This window comes from Pituophis catenifer, unplaced genomic scaffold (assembly GCF_029215685.1).
Source record: "Pituophis catenifer annectens isolate HBS135680 unplaced genomic scaffold, rPitCat1.0.hap2 SCAF_6, whole genome shotgun sequence".
Taxonomy (NCBI): Eukaryota; Metazoa; Chordata; class Lepidosauria; order Squamata; family Colubridae; genus Pituophis; species Pituophis catenifer.
In genome coordinates this window covers 96,974,677-97,000,968 of record NW_027256886.1, presented here as the reverse complement: position 1 = coordinate 97,000,968, position 26,292 = coordinate 96,974,677, and the positions used below count along the sequence as shown (strand labels likewise).

Below are 26,292 nucleotides of genomic sequence, written 5' to 3'. Positions count from 1 at the left end.
CCACAGGAAAACTTTGTTTTAACGGGTAGCCAGTCTATCTGCTTCCCCCCTCCCTTCCCCCTTTCAAAGTTCATGGCAACTATGAGGCAGGAGAAAAATGGCTCCAGCCAGGTCAGCTTCAGAGTTCACAGAAACTACTTTTGAAACTTCTGGACTTAAATCTTCAAGGATTTTATATCTTTAATTGACTGTTGAAACTTTTTGCTTCCAAAATTAAAGACTGCCTAAATGGTATTTTGATCTTGCTATGAGGAGGGTGAGGAATAGTTCTGATTTTACTTGCTTCTGATTGGACCAGTTGTGTGAGCTGATTGGACCAGTTGTGTGAGCTGTTAAACAAAGAGGCACAGACTATGTTCTTTTCTATAGCTCATGTTACTGTGGTAGTGTTTGACCACACGAGGGAGCCAAAAGACTGTAGTATTGCTAATTCTTTTTAAATCTCCAGCAGTATTATTCAACCCATTGGATTTAATGTTATAAACGTACAAGTCTAAAATTTTAAACTGTAAAATCAAAACTTTAGTTACAATTTTACAAGATGGCTACGTGCAAGAGAATGGAGAATCTGGAAAGAATATTAGGAAATGCAAAATCTTTAAGACCTTTTTTGGATAAATATACAGCTAAAACAGGGGTGAAATGTTCCCGGTTCGGACTGGATCGCCCTATCCGGTAGCGATGGAGACGGGTGGTTCAGAGAACCGGTAGCAAAAATCCCTACCCCCCCCCCACCCATGCCCAGCTCAGCCACACAATCATCAGAGGGTTTTTTTTTTTTTTTTTACTTTTAAAAGCATTTTTTCTACATTTTTTTTTCTACATCTTCGGCCGAAAAAATGCTTTTAAAATTTTTTTAAAAAGCCTCTAATGATCGCGCGGCTCAGCTGGGATTGTCAAAGGCTTTTAAAAGCATTTTTTCTACAACCTCTTCAGAGTGAAGAGGTTGTAAAAAAAATGCTTTCAAAAGGCTCTGACGATCCCAGCTGAGTTGCCTGATCGGCAGAGGCTTTTTTTCTTTAAAATGCCTCTGACGATCAGGCAACTCAGCTTGGATCGTCAGAGGCATTTAAAAGAAAAAAAGCCTCTGCTGATCAGGCAACTCAGCTGGGATCATCAGAGCCTTTTGAAAGCATTTTTTAACAACCTCTTCGAAGAGGTTGTAGAAAAAATGTTTTTAAAAGTAAAATAAAAAATGGCCACGCCCACCCAGTTACATTACCTCCCCCCCACCAAACCACGCCCACAGAACCGGTAGTAACAAATTTTAGATTTCACCACTGAGCTAAAACATATGAACAGGCAATGAAATCAAAGCTTGATATGCTTTCAAAGGAACTTCGTGAGGAGATACAACATTCGAACAGAGATGTTAAACAGGTGAAGGATAGTGTGGATCTTATGGAGCATAAACTGGAGAAGAAAGATGTTTTGTATGATTTGGGCAAAAGATTGCTTTTGGAAACAACAATTTCAATTAAGATTTCGACCAATTTCTGAATTGTCTGGAGAGGATATTAGATTAAGTATGATTTTTTTTTCCTCCATCTTTAGATAAAATAGCCAGTTCCTGTATGAACATTTCAGCCGCATCTTCTTCTTGGTGTCAACCTTTTGAGGTTGATCTATTTCTAATTTCTTGTCTGTATCCAGCTGGGTCCAAAATTAGTTTATGTCTGTTCAATAAATCCTTGGCTTTTTCTATAGAATTCAGATTAAGTATGATTAAAGCCTTGATTAATTAATTAACTTTGGGGGGAAGATCCTTGACCTTGAAATAGACAAAGTATACAGAGTAAACTCCAGATTTGCTACTAAAAGAAAACTACCAACAGATGTCTTAGTTCATTTTGTAAAAACAACGAGAGACCATATTCTTGATTGCCATTTCAAATCCAAACTAAGAATGGAAAACCTGCATATAATTGTTTTGAAGGAAATTTCTGTCAGAATTTTGAGATAAAGGAAAGCCTGTTCTTCTTACTGATATTCTGAAGAAGAAAATGAATTCCCTTCCACTGGGATAAACTTGAAGGAATGATACTCATTTATCAAGAGCAAAGATTCAGACTGAATTCTATAGAAAAAGCCAAGGATTTATTGAACAGACATAAACTAATTTTGGACCCAGCTGGATACAGACAAGAAATTAGAGGTAGATCAACCTCAAAAGGTTGACACCAAGAAGATGATGCGACTGAAATGTTCATACAGGAACTGGCTATTTTATCTAAAGATGGAGATTAAGTCTATTACATGGAATATTATTGGGGCAAATGCCCATCTAAGCGTAAAAAAACTATTTCATTACCAGAGGAAAATCAATTTTGATATAACTTGCCTTCAAGAAACACATATCAAGAAACAAGATAAGAAATATTTAATAAATAAATAATATGGGGAGGAATTTATATCTGCCAGTTTAAAAAAAAGATCAATTGAGTCATATTATATATAAAACCCAATTAAAACCTGTTATTTCTATTAGATGAACATGGTAGATTTGTAGTAGTGGAAATTGAACTTAACTGAATAAAATCAATAGTAGTTGGATTCTATGTGCCAAATGATGATAAAAGTATTTTTTTAACGTCTTATGGATCAATTACTACCCTTTTTATATGAATATTGGCCTATGCTAGGGGTTTGGAATGGGATTAAATCCTCCCAGGGTAAATTACCAAACACTTTTTTTTGAAATGATGGACAATTTACCATTAATTGATTCATGGAGGCAAAAATATGGCTCTGCTATAGAATATACCTTTTTTTCAGAAAGACATAAATCTTTTTCAAGGATTGATATGATACGGACTTCTAAAAACCTTGTAAATAAGATACTAAAAGTTGACATTTTACCTAAATCTTTTTCTAACCATAACCCGGTTCTTTTGGTATTTAGAAAAAAGAGTTTGAGTTATAGATGGAGATTAATCTATTTTGCAAAAGGAAATGATTGTAAAGGACTGTAAAAAGAAATTAAATATATATTTTGATAATAATTTAGGTAAACGGACAAATTTAATGACTGGGATTTTAGTATAGCAGTTATGAGGGGTTATTTTATACAATATAATTCACCTAGAGAAGAAAACAAAATCTCAGGAAAAGATGCAAAAGATACTAAATGAAATTAGACAGAAACAAATTGAATTGCAAAAGACACCTATGCACTATAAAATTTTACATCAAATTAAACTGTTACAGCAACAGCAAAGATACTTTGAGTTTGCAAACAAATCAGGAAGATGGTTGGCATATAAACTGAGAAAGGAAAGGGAAAAGACAATGAGAAAATTTGTGAAGGCAACAATGTAATAACAGGTGAGATTAAATTTTCATAATTTTTATTCCAATTTGTCTAAAAAGCAGGAGTTAGATATGTCTAAAATAGTTGAATATATGTTGAGACAATGGTTGCCTAAATTCTCACAAACTCAGAGACAATTTATGAATAACCCAGTAACTACCTTTGAAATATTAGAAGCTATTAAAAAATGAAATCTCCAGGTCCAAATGGTCTTACAAGCCAATATTATAAATGCTTCGAAGATGAACTTCTTCAACCACTAAAGCAAGGGCATCGAATTCACGCCGTCATGGCTTTGTCACGTGACGTATCACGACTTTTTTCCCCTTAGCTAAACCGGGTGTGGGTGTGACCAGCGTGTGAAGCATCTGGCCTGCTAGTTTGACCGTCCTGCACTAAAGGATATAATGAATAGCCCTGCACTAAAGGATAGAATATTATAGATATTATAGAAAGATACCTCATACATGGAAAGGAGCCAATATCGTGTTACTACCAAAGGAAGGTCAAGATGTTACGAAGATAAAAATTACAGACCAATCTCATTATTAAACAAAGACTGGCAAAAAGATTAAAGGTTTTACAGGCATATATTCACGAAGATCACTCTGGATTTCACCAAAAAGAAAGTTAAGGGACAACATGAATATTATTGAAAATTTACAATACCATAATAAGAAACAGGAAACGTTAATATTCTTAAACGCAGAGAAGACCTTTGATAATCTAAATTGGGCTTTTATGTTTAAAGTTCTGGAAGAAATGGACTTTGGAAAGAATTTTTTTTTTTATTGAAAAAGTTTTACAAATACAAATTTTCCCATTTCCCCCCCCTTTCCCTCCCTAACCCTCCCCTCCTCCCATGACTTCCCCAAGGTGAAATCCAAATCCAAATCATATTATATCATACTTTATCACCCATCTATTCTGCCCCCTGTGTACTATACATTCCTACATGACATTGAACTATTCTACCCCCTATATACTATACATTTCTACACAACATTCAACTAAAAGCTATCTGGTACTTCCTAGTTTGATATTTATTCTGCACATAATCTATCCATTTCTTCCACTCCCATGCATAGGTCTCTTGAGTCCGGTCTTTTAAGTATGCTGATATCTTCGCCATTTCTGCAAAACTGGCCACCTTCAAAGTCCATTCTTCAATAGTAGGCATAACATCCCTTTTCCAATATTGACCAATCAGTAACCTAGCTGCTGTCACCATATACAATATCAATTTTGTTTCACCCCTTGAGAAGTCCTTAACTATGCCCAGTAAAAACAATTGAGGAGAAAATTGGAGTTTTTTCTTCAGAACATTTTGCATAACCCACCAAATTTTTATCCAGAATGCCTTCACTTTCTTGCAAGTCCACCATATATGATAATATGTAGCATCTAAACAATCACATCTCCAACATTTTGGTTGAACATTAGGATACATGCACGACAATTTCTTAGGATCTAAATGCCACCTATAAAACATTTTATAAAAATTTTCCCTCAAATTCAGTGACTGCGTAAATTTAACATTCTGAACCCATATTTTTTCCCATGTTTCCATCATAACTGGTTCTGCAAAGTTTTGCGCCCATTTTATCATACAATCTTTAACCAATTCATTTTCTGAATCTCTTTCTAACAAAACGTTATAAACCCTCTTGATATGCATTGGGCCTTTCTCTTTTATCTGTCTTACCAATTCTTCTTCATGCAACATTAAACCAGTTTTTTGATCTTCTCTCCATCTCAGTTGAAGTTGATTATACTGTAACCAAGTTAAATTAATCTCTTCTTCCAACAGTTTATTTAATGTCTTTAGTTGCCATCTGCCCCCATCATTAAAAAGTACTTCTTTGTATAACCCCCCCCCCGAGTGATTTTATGTTTGTATTCCATATAATATGACCAAGATCCAACCACAACGGTATTTTATAATCCCATTTGAACTGGTGCTTCTTCCATACTCTCATCAAGGAGTTTCTAAGTATATGGCTGTTGAATAGTTTATCCACTTTATTTTCATAAAATAAATATGCATGCCAACCAAGTTCAAGATCATAACTCTCTATATTCAATATTCCAGTCTTTGTCCTTCCAAACCAATCACTTGCTTGTGTCAACGCTGCTGCTTCATAATACAGTCGTAGGTTTGGAAGTTTAAGGCCACCCCTTTCACGAACATCTTGCATAATTTTCAATTTAACTCTTGGCTTTTTCTCATTCCAAACAAACTTATTCACTCCTTTTTGCCATTCCATCAGCTGTTTATCACCTTTAAGCACCGGAATAATTTGAAACAAAAATAAAAATCTAGGTAGAACATTCATTTTAACTGCTGCTATTCTTCCAAGTAAGGACAGCTGCAGTTTTTTCCAAGTTTCCATATCCTTTTGTACCTTTCGCCACAACACCTCATAATTATTTTGGAACAGTTTTATATTTGAATCTGCAACTTGGACTCCTAGATATCTCACCTTTGGTACTATTTCAAAGCCTGCCTTCCTTTCAAGTTCCTTCTTTTGATCTTCTGTCATATTTTTAACTATCATCTTGGTTTTTTTCTGATTCAGTCTAAATCCTGATACCATACCATATTCTTCTATAATGTCTTTCATCTGAATTATTGATTCCATCAGCCGTGTTAGGGTAACAACCAGATCATCTGCAAATGCCCTTGTTCTGTAGTCCTCTTGCCTTATAACTATTCCATTCAAAGTGCTTGAGTCCTGTATTGTGTTCAACAAGACTTCTAGAGTTAAGATAAACAACAGGGGGATAACGGACAACCTTGTCTTGTGCCTTTTTCTATACTGAAATTTGTAGTTAAGCTTCCATTAATAATAATTTGTGCTGTTTGCTCTTGATAAATTGCTGAAACCGCCTGCACAAACTGATCCCCAAAGTCCATCTTTCTTAAAGTCTTTAATAGAAAGTTCCAGTTTACTCGATCAAAGGCCTTCTCCGCATCCAAAAACACCAGCACTGCAGAGATCTGTTTATTCTTCTCAAGATATTCCAATAAATCTATAATTTGCCTCACATTATCCTTCATGTATCCGCCTTCTATAAATCCTGCTTGATCATGATGAATCACCTCTTGAATAACTGGCATTAATCTGTTGGCTAATACTTTTGCAAAAATTTTATAATCCGTATTCAGGAGAGATATTGGTCTAAAATTTTCCGGTTTTGTAGAACCTGCTTCCTCTTTCGGTATCAATGAAACAAAAGCTGCTTTCCATGAAGGGGGTATTTTACCCCCTTGTTGTATACTACAAAATAGATCTTTAAGATGTTCAATCATTTCTACTTGTAAAGTTTTATAATACACCGCAGTTAAACCATCCGTTCCTGGAGCTTTAGCTGTTTTCAGTTGTTTAATAGAAACAATAATCTCCTCAGCTGTTATTGGTAGACTCGTTCTTTCCTTTTGATCACTAGAAATTTTTATAACTCTCCTTTCTTCTAGATATTTATTTATAAGTTCATTCTGTATATCGTCTTTGGCATATAGTTTGGTATAATAATCTAAGAAGGCTTCTTTGATTAGTCTTTGCTGAAAAACTTCCTTCCCTCCATACTCAATACTACCAATAGTCCGAGTACTCTGTTGTTTCCTCAGTGTGTAAGCTAACCACGTGCCCGGTTTATTAGCGTTGCAAAATGTATTATGTTTCGCAAATTGTAAATTAGTTGCTGCTTGTTCTGCTGTGAGTATTTGAAATTGGTCTTTCAAAAGTTTTATAATACTTTGTAATTTTTCATCTGTTGGATTTTTTATGAGTAACTGTTCTTTTTTCTTTATCTCTCCTTCCAATTCTAATCTTTTCCTTTGTCGATTTGATTTATGTTTAGAATTCATATAGATCAGTACCCCCTGCATATACGCCTTGCTCACCACCCAAACAATTTCAATAGGGGTACCCTTATTCAAGTTCATTTCAAAAAATTCCTTTGGAATTTTGGAAAGAATTTTATTCAAGGGGTCAAAGCTATTCATATGTCACAGCAAGCAAAAATTGTTAGCTTAACCAATTCATGTGAAATTCAAAAGGGTAGGAGACAAGGATGTCCCTCGTCTCCCTTGTTATTTATTATGGTGTTGGAAATTTTGAATAGAGATATCAGCAGCGATGAAATCCAATTTTTTTTTACTACCGGTTCTGTGGGTGTGGCTTGATGGGCGTGGTGTGGCTTGGTGGGCATGGCAGGGGAAGGATACTGCAAAATCTCCATTCCCACGCCACTCCAGGGGAAGGATACTGCAAAATCCCCATTCCCTCCCCACTTCTGGGGGAAAGATATTGCAAAATCTCCATTCCCACCCTACTCTGGGGCCAGCCAGATGTGGCATTTGCCGGTTCCCCAAACTACTTAAAATTTCTGCTACCGGTTCTCCGAACTACTCAAAATTTCTGCTACTGATTCTCCAGAACCTGTCAGAACCTGCTGGATTTTACCCCTGCATATCAGGTAAGATGAGACAAGATGAGAAAATAACAGGTATAAGTATCAAGAAAGAAGTTTGCTGACAACTTGGTTACATTCTTGCAAGACCCCACAAATAATATAGAATATTTGATAAGGAAATTATATCAGTTTGGGGTTTTGGGGTTTTTTTAAATAAACAAGCAGAAAACAAGAATGCTTAGTAAGAATATGATTCCACAGGACTGAGATACATTGACTAAAAAGACTGGTTTTAGGGTTGAGAAAAAGGTGAAATATTTGGGGGTCATATTGACAAATACAAACAGAAAACTATTTCAAAAAACTATGTGTCTCTCCGGAATAATATTAAAAATAATGTATTAAGATGAGATAAGCTGTGTTTGTCACTATTGGGTAGAATTTCTGTAATTAAGATGAATGTCTTACCAATACTCCATTTAAACAATGGCAGAGGGATATTTTGAAGTTTATATGGCAAGGGAAAAAACCAAGAATTAGATATAAACTGCTGCAAGATACTAAAGAAAGAGGGGGTTTGGGTTTAGTAGTCTTGAAACTGTATTTTGATGCTTGTTGTTTGGACTGCCTAAAAGAGTGTTAAAAGAACGACTGTTGGTATTGTAAATATACTTTACATGTTATTATGTAAATAAAGAAGTTAATGAATCCAACTGAATCAGTTATCTGTGTGTGCTTCTGGATTTGATTTTTTCAAGAAGCTATGATAGAAAATATATTAATAAAATGGAAAAATACAAATAGGGAAAATAGTATATATATTAACAGATAATACAACTTATTATAAATAAAAATAAGTTAAATTTAGTAGATGGAAATTTAAGATTAGGTAATCTAATTGTATTATCAACATCAATAGTGTGTTAAAAGTATATTGTGAATTTAAAATATTAAGGATTAGAAATTGTGGGGATTTTGAGATACACTCCCGGGATTGATTAAATAGTGTTAATATTTGGCTTTATTAGTAATCCTACATATTTGGAATATTGAAGTTATGGTGGAATAATGAGTAATTTTTAAAATACTAAATATTAGTAATTTAGTAAGGGATAACAAGAACATGGCGCAAAGAAATGTTATCTATGTTTAAATGAATTAATGGTGGAAATAATAAAGAATTACAAAGAGAGAATAGTATTGTTGAAGTTGGAAGATTAGGATTACACATACTTATTTGTATTATTATTGTTAGCATTGTTTAAAAAAGATTTGACCCTTCCTCCTCTCCTACTTCATCCTACTTCCCCTTCCTTTCCCCCACTCCTCTTCTTTTCCCACTTCTCACCTTCTCTTGTATTCCTGTCCCCTACCCCCACATATGCTATCTTGAGGTCTGTTGGATATTCATCCTACGGCTGGGTAGGTAATATATAGAAAAACTATGTTTGTGACTTTAAATGATATAAGAAGAATGATTGGCTGTGCTATTATCAGGCAGCCATAAAAGTAGACAGGAAGCCCAGGAGCTGCTGCTCCTGCTATTTGATGATTGATCTCCTGAAGAGGGACTGTGTGTGACTGAAGAGAACTGTAAGCAAACTGTTTTGTGTTGGAGAGTGATTATTCGAAGACGTGTTATCATTGTTTTGAGAAACCAAGTTTGTTTTTTCACTAAGAGTAAAGAATGTTTTTTTTTTCACCATTCAGTGTCTGTGAGTATCTGTGTGTTTAACCAGCAACGTATCTCTTTGCTGTCCGGTCTGTTGCCTACTATGCAGAGGGAAGTTTTACCCTCAACAAGGTCTCAAGAGTAAAGTAAAATATAAATAATCTAGCAATAAACAAAGTATAGAGGTCGGCAGAGGTCAACCTCGAGGCCTCTCATCTGTGGAGTGCCACAGGGATCGGTCCTCTCGCCCCTTCTGTTCAACGTTTATGTAAAGCCGCTGGGCGAGATCATCCGTGGCTTCGGGGTGAGATACCACCAGTACGCTGATGACACCCAGCTGTACATCTCCACCCCAGGCCACCCCAATGATGCCCTTGAAGTGATGTCCCAGTGCCTGGAGGCCTTGCGGATCTGGATGGGGAGGAACAGGTTGAGTGACTGTGGCTCCCGGCATCCCGATATAGTCAATTGACTCCATCACTGACTACTGGGGGCGAGTCTTTGGCCCCCACAGAAAGGGCTCGCAATCTGGGAGTCCTCCTGGATATGCAGCTGTCCTTGGAGGAACATCTGACAGCTGTAACTAGGGGGACCTTTTGTCAGGTTCGCCTGATTCGCCAGTTGCGGCCCTTTCTTGATCGGGATTCCCTATGCACAGTCACTCATGCCCTCGTCACCTCTCGCCTTGACTACTGCAATGCTCTCTACATGGGGCTCCCCTTGAAGAGCACCCGGAGACTCCAACTGGTCCAGAATGCAGCAGCGCGGGTAGTGATGGGAGCAGCATGGCGCTCCCATGTAACACCGCTCCTGCGCGAGCTGCACTGGCTCCCAGTGGTCTTCCGGGTGCGCTTCAAGGTGTTGGTTATCACCTTTAAAGCGCTCCATGGCATCGGGCCTAGCTATCTTCGAGACCGCCTGCTGCTACCGACGACCTCCCATTGTCCCGTGCGCTCCCACAGAGAGGGCCTCCTCAGGGTGCCATCAGCCAATCAATGTAGGCTGGTGACTCCCAGGAGGAGGGCCTTCTCTGTGGGGGCACCTACCCTCTGGAATCAGTTGCCCCCAGAGATAAGGAGAATCCAAGACCTTAGTGCCTTCCGCCGTGCCCTTAAAACCCACTTTTTCCAGCAAGCCGGGCTGGCTTAAGAAGAAATTTTAAATGTTTTAATTGGTTTGTATTTTTAATTTTGGGCCAAATTTATATATATTTTAATTGTTTTTAATATTTGTATTTCATGTTTTTTAATTCTGGCTGTACACCGCCCTGAGTCCTCAGGGAGAAGGGCGGTATATAAATTTAAAAATAAATAAATAAATAAATATTATTTTAGAATGAACAGCTGTTCTATTTCACAGAAGGTAAATTGGCAAGTTCCAAAATACATACATACATGCAGTACATACAAACATACATACCCATCAAATAGCACAACAAGCATAATTTCTAATTATTTCCTAAGTCCTTTGCAATTTTGTAATTGTATGAAAATCAACCAACCATTATTCTCTATTCTAGGTTCTCTTAGCTTACTTCTGGTGTATTTAAGAAACATTTCTACTCACCTGACAAAACTATCCAGCAAATCGACATTTTTTCGATCACTCACAAATTCCCCAATCATTTTCTTGTCCAGTTTAGGATTTTCTCTCAGCCATTTGGCCACTTGATTGTTATCCATTGGGGTAGCCAAGAGATTTTTCTCCTGAAGAAGCTGTATTCCTTTTTTTGGTTTTTGATTGAAGTGCTCTGAACCACTTATCAAGAGCTTTAAAAAGTCAAAATGAATGAATTAAGTTATACTTTATAGTGAGATTACTCTTATATCAAATCATGTACTCTCTGTACAGTAATATAATTCAATATGTTCTTCCTTATTCTTTAGGTTTGAAGACCACTTTTAGACCTTATTCCACAAATTTTATATTAGTAGAATTCAATACAGTCATTTTTTGCTTAGCAGCTACCTTGTTTAGCAACGATTTAAAATATAATGGTAATAAAAAAAAATTGACCAATGCCCACACTTACACCAAATTTCTACACTGTGTGCAAAATTATTAGGCAAGTTGTATTTTGGAGGATTAATGTTATTATTGAATAATTACAGTGCTCTCAGTCAATCCAAAATGTTAATAAACCTCAAACTTGAATATTTAAGAAAGTAAAAGTGAGATTTTGGCTTTCTTAGGAGAATATCTATGTGTGCACAATTATTGGACCACTATTAGTGTGCAGAATTATTATGCAACTAAATGAAAATTGAAAATTTGCCCATTTCACTTCTTTATTTGCATCTGTTAAATTGAGAATAATAAACAAACAACTCAAAATCAACAAATAAACATTTCCGACAGTTCACACAAAAAAATCAGTGACCAATGTGGCCATCCTTCTTTTCAGGAACAGTCATAAGACTTCCATTCATGGAGTCTGTCGGTTTCTTGATCTGTTGACGATCAACTTTTTGTGCAGCAGCAACCACAGCCTCCCAGACACTGTTCAGAGAGGGGCGAACTGTTTTCCTCCACTGTAAATCTCCCATTTAAGAAGGGCCCACAAGTTCTCAATAGGGTTTAGGTCAGGTGAGGAAGGGGGCCATGTCATTATTCTTTCATCTTTTAAGGCCTTTACTGGCTAGTCACGCAGTGGATACTTCGATGCATGCGATGCATTGTCCTGCATAAAAATCATAGTTTTCTTCAAAGATGCAAACTTTTTCCTATACCACTGCTTGAAGAGTGTCTTCTGAAAACTGGCAATAGGTTTGGGAGTTGATTTTGAGTCAATCTTCAACCCAAAAAAGTCCAACTAGCTCATCTTTAATACCAGCCCATACCAGTACCCCACCTCCACCTTGCTGGCATCTGAGTCAAAGTGGAGCTCTGTGCCTGTTACTGATCCAGCTACGGGCCCATCCATCTGGTCTGTCAAGAGTCACTCTGATCTCCTCAATCCATAAAACCTTTGAAAAATCTGTCTTCAGATATTTCTTGGCCCAGTCTTGCCATTTCAACTTATGTGTCCTGTTCAGTGGTGGTTGGGTTTCAGCCTTCATTGCCTTGGCCATGTCTCTGAATACTGAACAGCTTGTACTTCTGGGCACTCCAGATAGGTTGCAGTTCTGGAATATGACAGCACTGGAGAATAATGGATTCCTGGTAGCTTCCCATTTGATTCTTCTCAAATCTTTGGCAACACATTTCTTGTGACCCTGTTGACTATTGGCAACAAAACATTTGATAGTTCTGTGGTCACACTCTAATATCTTAGCAATTTCAAGAGTGCTGCCTCCCTCTGAAGACTTTTTACCATTTTTGACTTTTCAGAATCAGTTAAATCTCTTTCTTGGCCCATTTTGCCTGAGGAAAAGAAGCTGCCTAATAATTATGTTCACCTTGATATAGGATGTTGATCTCCTTGTATTTGTATTTGTATTTATTAAATTTCTATACCGCCCTTCTCCCGAAGGACTCAGGGCTGTGTATAGCCATATTAAAACAAACATATACTCACAAAATTTAAAAACAATTTAAAATAAATATATAAATTTGGCCCTTATGTTAAAAGCTACAAACACCCAATTTAAAATTCATTTTCTAAGCCAGCCTGGCCTGTTAGAACAAAAGAGTCTTAAGGGCACGGCGAAAGGTACGTAGGTCGGGGATCATGCGAACCTCCAGGGGCAGTTCATTCCAGAGGGCAGGTGCCCCCACAGAAAGCTCTCCCCCTGGGTGTCGCCAGTCGACATTGTTTGGCCGACGGCACCCTGAGGAGTCCCTCTCTGTGGGAGCGTATTGGCCGGTGGAAAGCTACTGGTGGCAGAAGGCGATCTTGTATATACTGTTGGATCTGTATCTTACAGTTGGATAGACAATATATCAAAAATGTGTACTATGACTTTAACTACTGTAAAGTAACTAATTGAGTAATTGGTTGAAACAGAAATATAAGGAAGGCAGTAAGCTCAGCAGTAATCTTCACTCTTCCCCATTTTTTCTTTGCACGCTCACTTATGCTTTGCTGATACTGCTCACTCCTACTCGTGATGTTATTGCTGAGAGATATTGTGTCGGAGTTACGGAACTAGAAATGTAAGCAACAATGTTTTGTATTGAAAGCTTTATCTTTGTTTACGAGAAGTTTTGTTTGAACTATCACAGTAAAGACTATTCTTTTTACTAAAACATTCAGAGTTTGGAAGTATCTGTGTTGCAACGCTGCCTGGTATAGCGCTGTGCTCTGCAGAGGGCAATTTACCCTCAACACTGGTTATGGGCCCAGAAGCACAGTTTATTTACCAGTTACAGCATTAAGAAAGCTGCGACACACTGTAATTGCTCCAAACGTTCTGATACGTATTTAATATCCTGTTGATGATGGCACAAGGTCAAGTTCCCAATTTATCGTTGGTTACCCAGCTGGATGGCTCCAACTACAAATCCTGGTCCAATAAATGCAGTCTCCTGTTACGGAAGGAAGGGCTATGGGATGTAGTGCAGAATCCACCAGACGTTACCTCCTGGAATGCTGATAATGCCGAGGATGCCAGGAAGATAGCCGAGTTCCAGAGGAAGAATGAAAATACAATGTGTATTATTGGTTTGTCTCTAGACGATACACAGCTTGTTCATATTGAAGGTGAACAGTCTGCTGCAAAATGCTGGGACAATTTGAAACGTCTTTATATTCGTGACAATGTAGGAGCACAAATTAACCTTATACGAAGATTGTTTCGTACAAAGCTACTTAAGGGTGGTGATATGTTAACACACATTAATTGCATAAAAACTATTTTTAGTGAGCTACATCAAAAAGAAGTGGTTTTTTCTGAGCAGCAGCAAGTTTATGTACTGTTATCATCGCTAGATGAAAGTTACGATGACATAGTAACATTATTCGAGGTTCTCACACAACATGAACTAACTTTGGCACATGTAACTTCACGATTACTAGAAGAGGCCAGAAGGAGAGAAGAAAGAAAACAATTAAGAGAAGAACCTGAGTCAACTAATGTAAATGTAAAAGCAAATAATCATGTATATACTGTAAAAAAATGTTTTAATTGTGGAAAGAAGGGTCATATAGCAAAGTTTTGCAGAAAACAAAAAAAACAAACCATGGTTAAATGTAAGATAAAAGATAAACAACAATGTAACGTAACTATGTTTGGTAAGAAACCAATTAACCACGATTTGTGGATTATTGATAGCGGTGCGTTGTTATGTCTTGTCTGAACACCAAACTATTTTGTCAAAATGTTGCCTAGTACTAATAAAGTATCTTTAGCAAATGGCTGGAAGCTAAAGGCACGTGGTGAAGGAATGGGCGTTGGTTCTTACCTGATACGCCTCTTCTCTGGCAGGTGGGCACGGCAGTCAGGATGGGTGGACACGGGTGCGAGTTGTTAGGACCGAGTCTGCTGTAAAACTCGAAGCCCCGCCTCCTTGCTTGCGCCGGCAGTTTTTGAGACGAGGATACAATAGCAGACCGGAGTGTCTAGAGAGAAAAACATAAGGAACATAATGAAAGTAGAACCCCCCCCCCCAGATAAAGGGATCAACCCACGGGGACGGCCCCAAAAAGGGTGGGGCTGACTGCCGTGCCTGCCTGCCAGAGAAGAGGCGTATCAGGTAAGAACCAACGCCCATTCTCCTACGGCGGGCACGGCAGTCAGGATGGGACATACCAAAGTCCTGAGTCACGTCAGGAGGGAGATGGCCGGCCCCGAAGTTATGAGACCTGATGAACTCCCTGAAGAACTCTCCTGCCGAATGCCGCATCCGCCGAGGCGTAAGCATCCAGGCGATAATGTCTGATGAAAGATGTGGGGGAAGCCCATGACGCAGCTCGACAGATCTCTTCCACCGATGCTCGCGTAGACCAGGCGACTGAAGTGGAGGTGCTCCTGGTGGAATGAGCTGTAACCCCTCGCGGGACCGGGAGGGATTGAGCCTCGTACGCTTGAGCTATACATGCTTTGATCCATCTGCCCAGAGTGGGAGCTGTAATTTTGCTCCCCAGAGACGCCGGGAGGAAGGAAACGAAGAAGGCATCCGAACGCCGAAAGGCTGCTGTACAGTCTATGTAAATACGTATGGCCCTCCAGACGTCCAACTTGTGCCATAGTCTTTCTCGACGATGGGTAGGTCGTGGGCAGAAATCCGGAAGGATTAATTCCTGGGCCCTATGAAATACGGTATTAACCTTCGGGATAAACGAAGGGTCCAAGCGAAGCACCACCCTGTCTAGGTGGATGATACAAAGTTCCTTGCGAATCGACAGTGCCGCCATCTCCGAGATGCGGCGAGCAGAAGTCACCGCCACTAGGAAGGCTACCTTTAGTGACAGAAACCGAAGAGAGACCGTTCTCAAGGGCTCGAAGGGCGGTCTGGTAAGAGCTGACAGGACCTTAGGCAGATCCCACGATGGAAAACGATGTATCCTGGGCGGTCTGAGATTGGTAGCACCCCGCAGGTACTGACGAATAAGGGGATGCTTGGAAATTGAACGTCGGGAGCCACATGACAGGACAGAGGCCAAAGCCGCCACCTGGCGTCTGAGCGTATTGGGAGACAGCCCTGCAACGAACCCCTGTTGGAGGAACTCTAGAACCTGTTTAACCGAAGCAGATGAGGCTAACAGATGGCGCTTCTGACACCAGAGCAAGAAGGCCCGCCAGGTCGCCTCATATATTCTAGTAGTAGATCCCCGCCGAGAAGCCTGTATGACCGATATGATGTCGGCAGAGAAAGGGATTTCCGTCAAACGGAGCCGCTCAGCCGCCATACGGTTAGACGAAGGAATTGGGGGTCCGGATGTTTCAGACGGCCCTGCAGAAGTTCTATCCGGTCGGCCGGTATCTGCCACGGTTGATCTGTGGAAAGCGCCCTCAAGTCCGCGAACCACGGACAACGATTCCAGAATTGAGCCACCAGGATCACCTCCGCCCTTTCCTGAAGAAGCTTCCTGACGACTTGTGGAATCAGGGGGATTGGAGGGAAGGCGTATAGGAGGGTGTTGGGCGGCCATTCGCAGCAAAGAGCGTCTACTGCCTCCGCTCCCGGAGACGGGAATCGAGTAACGAACCGAGGTAGCTGGTGATTTGAGCTGGAGGCAAACAGGTCCACTGCAGGAAGACCGAACCGTCTCGTCACCTCCTGAAAAAGCTCCGGGTGAAGGCTCCATTCTGCTGGATCTACAGGAGCTCTGCTGAGAGAGTCCGCTGTACGATTCTCTGCACCGGAAATATGTGCCTCTCTGATCGAATTCAGGTTGTGTTCCGCCCAGGTCCCCAGCTTGTAAGCCTCTCTCATAAGAGCCCGAGACCGGGTGCCCCCTAGCTTGTTGATATGGGCCTTTGCTGAGACATTGTCCGTTAGGACAAGGACATCCCGGCCCCGGACCAGATGACGAAATTCCTGAAGAGCCAGAAACACGGCCCGCAGCTCTAAGACATTGATGTTCATGGTCTGCTCCTGTGGAGACCATTGCCCTTGCGTCAGGTGGGATCCCAGGTGAGCGCCCCTCCCTGACAGACTGGCGTCTGTTGTCAAGATTAATCGATGCGGCTCGCGAAACCGGCTGCCCTTGTTCATTGCTGTTGAAGTCCACCAGGACAGAGAGCGAAGTACTCGAGTAGGAAGAAATACTCGACGAGCCGATGAGTCCCTGCGTGACCGTTGATATGGTAGTAGGAACCACTGAAGGTCCCTGCTGTGCAGGCGGGACCACGGGACGATTCCAAAAGTTGATACCATTTTGCCCAGAAGGCAAGACAAAGTGAGGATAGAAGTTGAGCGCTGGCGTAGAACTCGGTTTACTAAAGACATTAAACTTGAAATGCGCTCAGGGGACAAAAAAACCTCCGAAGTGACTGTGTCAATCACCGCTCCCAGATGCTGAATCCGGATGGAGGGAGATAAATGGCTTTTCTTCCAATTAACTGAAAAGCTATGCTCCGCAAAATTCTAAGCGTGTCCCTTAAATCTTTAAGGGCCTGATCCGAAGAACGGGATAAAATCAAAATGTCATCCAGGTAAAATAAAACTCTAATAGGGAGGTCGCTAATGTAGGCCATAAGGGACGCCATAACCTTAGTAAAAACCCTAGGGGCCGATGACAAACCAAAGGGTAGGGCCCGGTATTGGTAATGATTCCCCTGATAAGAAAAACGAAGGAATTGTCTGTATTCGGGAAGAATGGGAACATGAAGGTAGGCCTCCGTCAACTCAATAGAAGACAAAAGGTCTCCTTCCCTAATGGCCATCAGAATTGTCTGCAGAGAATGCATCTTAAACCGGCGGTAAATTAAGTGCCGGTTCAAGGCTTTAAGATCCAGAATGGGGCGCCAATCCCCCGATGGTTTTTGGACTAGGAAAAGGCGGGAGTAAAACCCCTTCCCAAATTCTGATCTAGGGACTGGTTGAATGGCCTTAGAGGCCAAGAGGTGTTTGATGGCATTTCCAACTCGGGCCCTCTTAACTCTATCCAGCGAAACAGGACAACGTAAATATAATTGAGGAGGGGAAGACCTAAATTCGAGGGAAAGTCCAAATCTCACCACATTTTTGACCCAAATATCCAGAATTGTGGTGTCCCAAATGGATGCGAAGATGGACAAACGTCCCCCGAGGGCGCTGGCGCTAGCTGAATTAACGCGCCCTCCGGAAAGGACGACCCCGCCCTCCCCGCGGAAATCTTCTAGGGGGATAACGGGATCCTTGTCTTCCCTGGTTATCTTGAAATGAGGGTCCCCTGGGGGGATAGGGGCGCTGATACCGCTGATGGTAAGCGCTGCTGTCTGAGGAACGAAAGGAGGAAGGACGAAAGGGCTATACCTGTCTAAAATCCAAATGACGAGAAAGTGATGGCAGGACTTTGCGATGGTCTCGTGTCTCGATCAGCAAGGGATCCAAGGCAGGTCCAAACAGCTTATCACCAGGATAAGACGAAGATGCGAGGCGCCATTTATTTTGAATGTCAGCCTGCCAGTGCTTCAACCACAACAAGCGCCTAGAAGTAACTGTTGAGCCGATGGCCTTGGCTGAGAAGGGTGCGGCGTTTAGAGTTGCGTCCGCTGAGAACTCAACCGCTGCAACAATCTTGTTAATATCTTGGTGGGTTCGAACATCTGAAGTCGGAATACGGCTTTGGAGTTGTTTTAACCAGAGAATAGACGCTCTATTAAAAAATGATGCCGCTGAGGCCGCTTGCACCGACCAGGCCGAAGCCTGGTGACCTTTAATCAGAGAGCGCTCAGATTTCCTATCCTCTGGGCGAAGAGCCTCTTCAGGAGGACCAGATACTGAAGATGAAGAAGTTAAGGCTAACACCGCGGCATCAACAGTAGGGATCTGTAAGAGGTTTGCATATTCTGAAGCCAAATTATATAATCTTTTATCGAGAGAATTTGGTGAGGGGCCTGAACTAGGAAATTTCCACTGCCTCTGTAAGACGTCGGAAAACAATTTGGGAGCAGGGATAGTCTCTGCCGCCACAGCGGGTTCTTCGAATAGATTAGCAGTGGTATCCGTTGAGCCGGAAGACCCCTCAGTCTTAGCAGCTGGAATGCCCAAACGAGTGGTCACCTGAGCCTTATATAATAATGACCGAAACATTTGAGGACGAAAGAGGCCTACAAACGAGGGTTGATCAGGCTCAAGGCCCTCGTCCTCAGATAACTCCTGATCAATAATAGCCTCCTCCACTAGGGAAATAGAGTCCTGGCTGTCCTGAGAAGGGGACCTTTGTCCTTCTTGCCTGTGGGAAGACCCTTCCAGGGGTAGAGACCTAAGAGAACCGGCCTGGTCCTCTAGATATTGTGATACTCGTGAGGAAGCCCTCTCCTGGAGGCCTTGGGCTATGCCTTGTTTGATGGAAGTAGCAATTAGCGCCGCTAAGGCTGGAGAAAGTACTTGGTCAGAATGAGGAGCCTGAGTTGTAACAGACCCCCCCAGATGGCCAGCCTGAGATGCCTCGCCCAGAAGGGGCTGTTCTGGTACTGGATGAGTAGCCGCCATATCTTGACCGGTTGGGAAGACTGAGGCTGCCTCAGTGAGGGCCATTGAATCGTCCTGGAGGGATCTATCCGGAGACAAGGGAGGCAGACTTGGGGCCTGTTGAGCCCCCCCCCCCCAGACAGTTCCTGAAGAAGTTGGAACAGTAGGGCTCATAGGAGGTCTAGGATTGGGGGCCTGACGAGAAGAGGCCTTTTGAAAGGCCCGCTCAATTGCTTTATGCCGCCTCTCCTCATCCTTGGAGTGTTTAGATGATGAAGAAGGAGGCTTTTCTACCGCCCTGGAGGAGGTTTGATGTCTGGGCCTTTTAATGTTTTGAGTGCCTGAAGGCCCCTCTCCCGGATCGGGCTCCTGGGTTCTTTTTCCCTTGCTCTTGTGAGCGCAGGAAAAGGACTTCAAAGTGGGGTCCGCCATGTTAAAACCGGGAGGAGAAATGGCCGCCGCAATAAATTCCTCTCTGCAACCCTAACAGGGCACTTACTGCGTTAGCGAGGCTGTCCACGCTGCCCTCCGGCTCCTCCGATCCTGATCCGCGGCTTCCCAATAAAGATCGCTATCCCGAAAGGGGATTGCAACGATCGAGGCAATAACGGAGCTAAGTGGGTCACCGCCTTGCTGCAGGGCAAAGCCCGAGTCACAGCGAACGCCAGAATTAATTGACCGAAGCCACCGGCGGAGCCGGCCAGCCGATAGCTGTCCTTACGGCCGACCGGGCTTTCCTTGGATGGTAACAGGAAGGTCTAATTTGTAAAAGAAGCAATCCAGCCGTCCTAAAAGGAAAATATTCTTTGCCAAGCCTCTAGACACCACCGTCCCACTCGACCGAGTCGAAAAAACTGCCGGCGCAAGCAAGGAGGCGGGGCTTTGAGTTTTACAGCAGACTCGGTCCTAACAACTCGCACCCGTGTCTCCACCCATCCTGACTGCCGTGCCCGCCGTAGGAGAATGGCAATATGTCCATATGTAAAGGAACAAATCCATGTTATATGTACCAAACCTAAACTTCAATTTAATTTTAGTTAGATTATTGGTTAAGCTAGGATATACAGTATTGTTTAGACAAAATGATTGTTTAATTGAAAAAGGTGAAACCAAAATTGTTGGAAAACTGATTGATGGTTTATATGTACTATCTAGTAACCATGTTACAAATGTTGTATATTCTAATGTCAAACCGCATGATGAATGCATACATCTACTGCACAGACGAATGGGTCATATCAGCTTTAAAATGTTACAGCAAACTGTTAAATTAGTTAATGGGTTGAAGCTGAAACCATGTAACCAGTATTTAAATTGCAATGTTTGTAATGAGCAGAAAAGTAGAACAATTCCTGCTAATAGGTTTGATGGGTTTAAAACCAAAAGACCACTGGAGGTGGTATTTGCTGACTTAATAGGACCAATGCAAGCTAGTTTAGGGGGTGCTTGTTATATTCTCAGTATAGTTGATCATTATTCTAGGTATGGTTTTTGCTATCTATTGAGAACAAAGGCAGAAACTTACCGATATTTTACTCAATGGATTAAATTTGTGGAAAGGAAAACAAACCACAAAATAGTTACCATTGTAACTGACAATGGTACTGAATTTGTCAAGCTTTGTTTGAACTATCACAGTAAAGACTTCTTTTTACTAAAACGTTCAGAGTTTGGAAGTATCTGTGTTGCAACGCTGCCTGGTATACCGCTGTGCTCTGCAGAGGGCAATTTACCCTCAACCAATTTACCCAGGTCCTAAGCCATGGAGTGCTTTAAAGGTGGTGACCAGCACCTTGAATTGCACCCGGAAGTCCAACGGGAACCAGTGCAGCTCGTGCAGGAGAGGTGTTACATGGGAGCGCCATGCTGCTCCCATCACTACCCGCGCTGCTGCATTCTGGACTAGTTGGAGCCTCCGGGTGCTCTTCAAGGGGAGCCCCATGTAGAGAGCATTACAGTAGTCCAGACGGGACGGGACGGGACGATGGCATGAGTGACCGTGCGCAAGGCGTCCCGGTCCAGAAAGGGACGCAACTGGTGAATCAAGCGAACCTGATAGAAAGCTCCCCTGGCTACAGCCATCATATGGTCTTCTAAAGACAACCGTGCATCCAGGAGAACACCCAAGTTGCAAGCCCTCTCTGAGGGGGTCAAGATCTCGCCCCCAATAGCCAGCGATGGAGCTAGTTGGCTATATCGGGACGCCGGAAACCACAGCCACTTCATCCCAAATCCATGAATGATCTCACCCAGCGGCTTCACATAAATGTTGAACAGAAGGGGCGAGAGGACCAACCCTTGTGGCACCCCACAAACAAGGCGCCTTGAGGTCGACCTCTGTCCATCTGCCAACACAAACTGCGTACGGTCAGAAAGGAAGGAGGAGAACCACCGCAACATGGTACCCCCCACTCCCAACCCCTCCAATCAGCGCAGCATGATACCATGATCAATGGTATCAAAAGCCGCTGAGAGGTCTAATAGAACCAGGACAGAGGAACAGCCTCTGTCCTGAGCCCTCCAGAGATCATCAACCAATGCGACCAATGCCGTTTCCGTGCTGTACCCCGGCCTGAAGCCCGACTGGTACGGATCTAGATAGACAGCTTCATCCAGGTACTGGAGAAGTTGTCGCGCCACCACACTCTCAACAACCTTTGTCACAAAGCGAAGGTTGGAGACTGGACGATAGTTCGCTAGTACAGCCGGGTCCTTGATATAGGGTGTTGCATATTTATGACAGTTACAGCATCCTGCGGTCATGTGATCTCTGAGGAAGATGGGACCTTAAAAAATACAAAATATAAATAAATAATACATTTACGACATTCCCAGCTGTCTTCTTACAAGCAAAGTCAACGAAGAAGCCATCAGAGGAGGTGTCAAGTCATAGTCACCTGATGTCTTGCTCAATGACCATGTTGATTTGATGACAATGGCAAAAATGGGGGTAAAATTCAGTGGTCATGTAATGCTTCACTTAATGACTGCACTACTTAACAACAAATTTTCTGGCCTCTATTGTAAATCATGGGTACCTAGAATCAGAATCAGTGCAGTGTATAATTAAGGTACTACAGGAGAACTGCATAGACTCAGGTTTATTTATTTCTATTTATTTATTGAATTTATTGAATTTATATCTATTCGCACTTGGCGACTCAAGGCTGCTTACAGAATATAAAACCTCATTTAAAACAATAAAACTAATAAAAAAAAGAATCAAATAAATTAATATAATAAAATCACCCCTCCCACCCCCACCCCAGCAACAGCAGATCACACGAACCATTAAATGGGCTCCATCCTGTTCTGGGTTCCCCAGGCCCACTGGCAGAACCAGGTCTTCAGCGCCTTCTGGAAGAGTGTTAGAGTAGGGGCCATTCTAAACTCTGGGGGAATGATGTTCCAGAGACAGGGAGCCACCATGGAGAAGGCCCTTCTTCTGGGTCCAACCAGGGGTATCTCCCTAGGAGATGGGACCCACAGCATTCCCCTGCCTCCCAGCTCTGATGGGTCGGGTAGATGTAACCGGCAAGAGACGGTCCCTCAGATAACCTGATCCCAATAAGGGCCAGCACCTTGAATTGTACCTGGAAGCTAATTGGCAGCCAATGCAGCTCCCACAGGAGAGATGATACATATGCACCCTGGGGTCTACACAAAACCAGGTTAATGTCCACTCTTAAGCATGGAAGTTAAAAGCATGACTCTTCTGACTCAAGAGTTATTGTGGGAGAAAAAATGAAGTACTGTCAGCCTTACCAGATGGATTAGGCAGGAAACACAATCAGTAAATTAAATAAATTAATACATATGCAAATTTTGCTTTAGTGTCAGGAGATTGTTGGTGGTTTCTGAGCTTGGTTGTTTTCTTGCAGAGGTTTCATTTTCCTAACTAGGTAACATTACTCAAACATAAGTGATCTTGTTACCTAGTTTGGGTAATGAAACATCTGCAAGAAAACCAAGCTCAGAGAGCACCAAAGTTTCATTCAACCCTGAGCTACAAATATTCTCCTTTATTGCTACTTTATTGCTAATGTAGAGCTACATTAACAGAACCTTGTTAGTCTGAAAGTACAAATAATTATCTTATTTATAGCCCAAAAAATTAAGGAGGCTCCCATTTGAGTCTCTTGCTCTGCCCTGTTTCCAGGTGTGGGCTATGCCCTCTCTTATCTTAGGGATAGTTCTCTAAGATTGTTCTCTAACGACATCCGTTCGTGCTGTCTCCAAAGTTTTTCTCATGTTCCATTACAAAAAAGCAACACTCTGAGCTCCTATATAGATTGTGAGATACAAATCTAACAAATTACTAAATAAAATGTTTTAGTTATTGTTATGCAATTTTATTTTCTTATTTAATGCTTGTATTTTCTAATGTTTACAGTTAAAAATATTTACAGACCCCTCGCATTCTGGACATAAATTGTTTCAACTCCTACCCTCAAAACGACATTATAGAGCACTGCGCACCAGAACAACTAGACACAAGAACAGTTTTTTCCGAACGCCATCACTCTGCTAAACAACTAATTCCCTCAACACTGTCAAACTAGTTACTATGTCTGCATTACTATTAATCTTCTCATTGTTCCTATCACCCATCTCCTCCCACTTATGACTGTATGATGTAACCTTGTTGCTGGTGTCCTTACGATTTATATTGACTGTTTCCCTATGACTATCATTAAGTGTTGTACCTTATGATTCTTGACGAATGTATCTTTTCTTTTATGTACTCCGAGAACGTATGCACCAAGACAAATTCCTTGTGTGTCCAATCACACTTGGCCAATAAAGAATTCTCTTCTCTTGTCTTCTCTTCTCTTCTCTTCTCTTCTCTTCTCTTCTCTTCTCTTCTCTTCTCTTCTATTCTATTCTATTCTATTCTATTCTATTCTATTCTATTCTATTCTATTCTATTATGTTTTTGCAAGTTGTTTTCAGCACTGAAGAGAATTGGTTATACATGTTTTAAAAACATTTCCATTGCCTTTGTAAATCCCCAACTCAGTTCTTTCCTGATGTTTTCCACCTATAAGGAATTCTGGCATTTATTTGGGTCCTTCTATTTCTATATTTTCAAATGCTAATAGAAGTATTTAAAGTTCACTTTAGAATAGCATATTCAAATCTGATCCCCCCCTTTCTTCTTTTATGCCTATGTTTACTACTGTACTTAAGAATGAACACACATCTTTACTGTATGCATAATGACCACAATACTTCAGATGCTTCAGAAACAACATGCCATACCTTTTTTTTATTCTTAATCATTATCAGTTCTTGTGTTCTGGGTAGGAAGCAGGAAAATCGAGTAGGCTTTCTTGGGATGATCTTTTCTGCAAAAAAACAATTGGCTGCTTTTACAGTAGAGCCTTTCAAACAGCTAGCATTGCTGATTATAATCAATTAAAACAACTTTCAACTTCACAAGCCAGCAATACTGCTCTTCTTTATCAGCCACAATTCTGACAGAAATTATTATTTAACAAAAAAACAGGACCTTCAGATTCAGCCATATATATTAAAATAGAGGAGTATTCTAGCAAATACTTGCTAGAATTTTGCAGTAGAAACACCATGAAGTCCTAACCACTGAAAAAAGGAGGAAAGGGATATATAGCAATATCCTACTGTATACTATGTATGGGATAAAACACCAAATAATACACACATATATATCATATTAATATATGATAAGACCCCCAATCATTCACCAGTCTTATTCACAGCCAACTAGAATGATGAACCACAAAACCAAGTCCATATTATTTATATGCTTCACTGTTCCAGGCTACCACTACTAAACTAAAAATCAGATTTACCTGTATCATTTTCCATATCTGAATTCAGACAGTCTTGCTGTTTCAAGTGGGAGGTCGCCGAGCAGTCATTACTCGATGAACATGTCTCCGGTAATTCTGCAGTGGATGATTTAAGTTTGGTTTGCAGTTCTTCAGTAACTATAGGGTAAGAAGAGTATCTGTCTGTCTGTCTATCTATCATTTGTTTTTGTAGGCCACATATTTTTATGATTCTCAGTGGCTTGCAATGCGTAAAAGTAAACTGAAACTAAAACCATCCAAAAAAATACTGGTAAAAACAAAAAGCAATTCAAAGCATTAAATAATCCTTATAACAATTATTGCTATTATTAGCAATCATTGCTACATAAATGCCCTCCTAAAGAGGATTATCATTATTTTACAAATGAGTAATGAGGCTATTAATGTTCAAGTGGGTACAAATAACAAAAGGAATTCTCTCTAATATTGGGGTCCCAAATAAGTATGTCCCTTGCCAAATTTGTCTGCAAAATTAAAAATTAAAAATGATCTTGAACAGAAAAAAATCCACAATAGACATAAACAGGTTTAAGATAGCACAGACATAATAGTTTGTTAAAATAAAACATGGAACAGAACAATTGTTACCTGCAATAGGATCAAGAATGGCAAATGTCACTATCTACTTAAAAAGAAATATCAAATAAATGATTCTCACTTGCTTCGCTAATGATATTGGCAATTGCTGTATTTGGTTTTAGTATTTCTTTCTCTTGCTGATATATGCCTCTGAGTACTTTGGCTTGGCACCGTGCTTCAATTTGATCAGTCACTGTCAACAATGCTTCAAGTGACAGCAAATGAGTAGTGTACAGTTGTCCAGAAACAGGAAAAGCATTCTGAAAAATCAAGCATAATTAAGGCTATATCCAACTGCATAAGAAAACTTAAATATAACTTCTATTTAACTTACTGTAGTTCTACACAGCTATGCAAGCCTTCATAACTCATTGAAATCTTTAAACTTAAGTTCCCACAAAAGATTAGTTTTCTTTTATGTTAAACATTGTTGACTCAGTATATAAAGCTACGTT

At 40.9% G+C, this 26,292-nt stretch overlaps 1 protein-coding gene across 1 annotated transcript in view; it reads right to left on the bottom strand.

Moving 5' to 3' along the window:
• Positions 1-26,292, bottom strand: part of GBF1 (golgi brefeldin A resistant guanine nucleotide exchange factor 1) — a 374,794-nt gene that overhangs the window by 172,895 nt on the left and 175,607 nt on the right. The window contains exons 15-18 of the mRNA XM_070946393.1: positions 25,917-26,097; positions 25,238-25,375; positions 24,666-24,751; positions 10,968-11,170 (exon numbers count right to left, since the gene is read on the bottom strand). Coding sequence (XP_070802494.1) covers positions 10,968-11,170; positions 24,666-24,751; positions 25,238-25,375; positions 25,917-26,097 — 608 coding nt within the window. The remainder of the gene's footprint in view (positions 1-10,967; positions 11,171-24,665; positions 24,752-25,237; positions 25,376-25,916; positions 26,098-26,292) is intronic.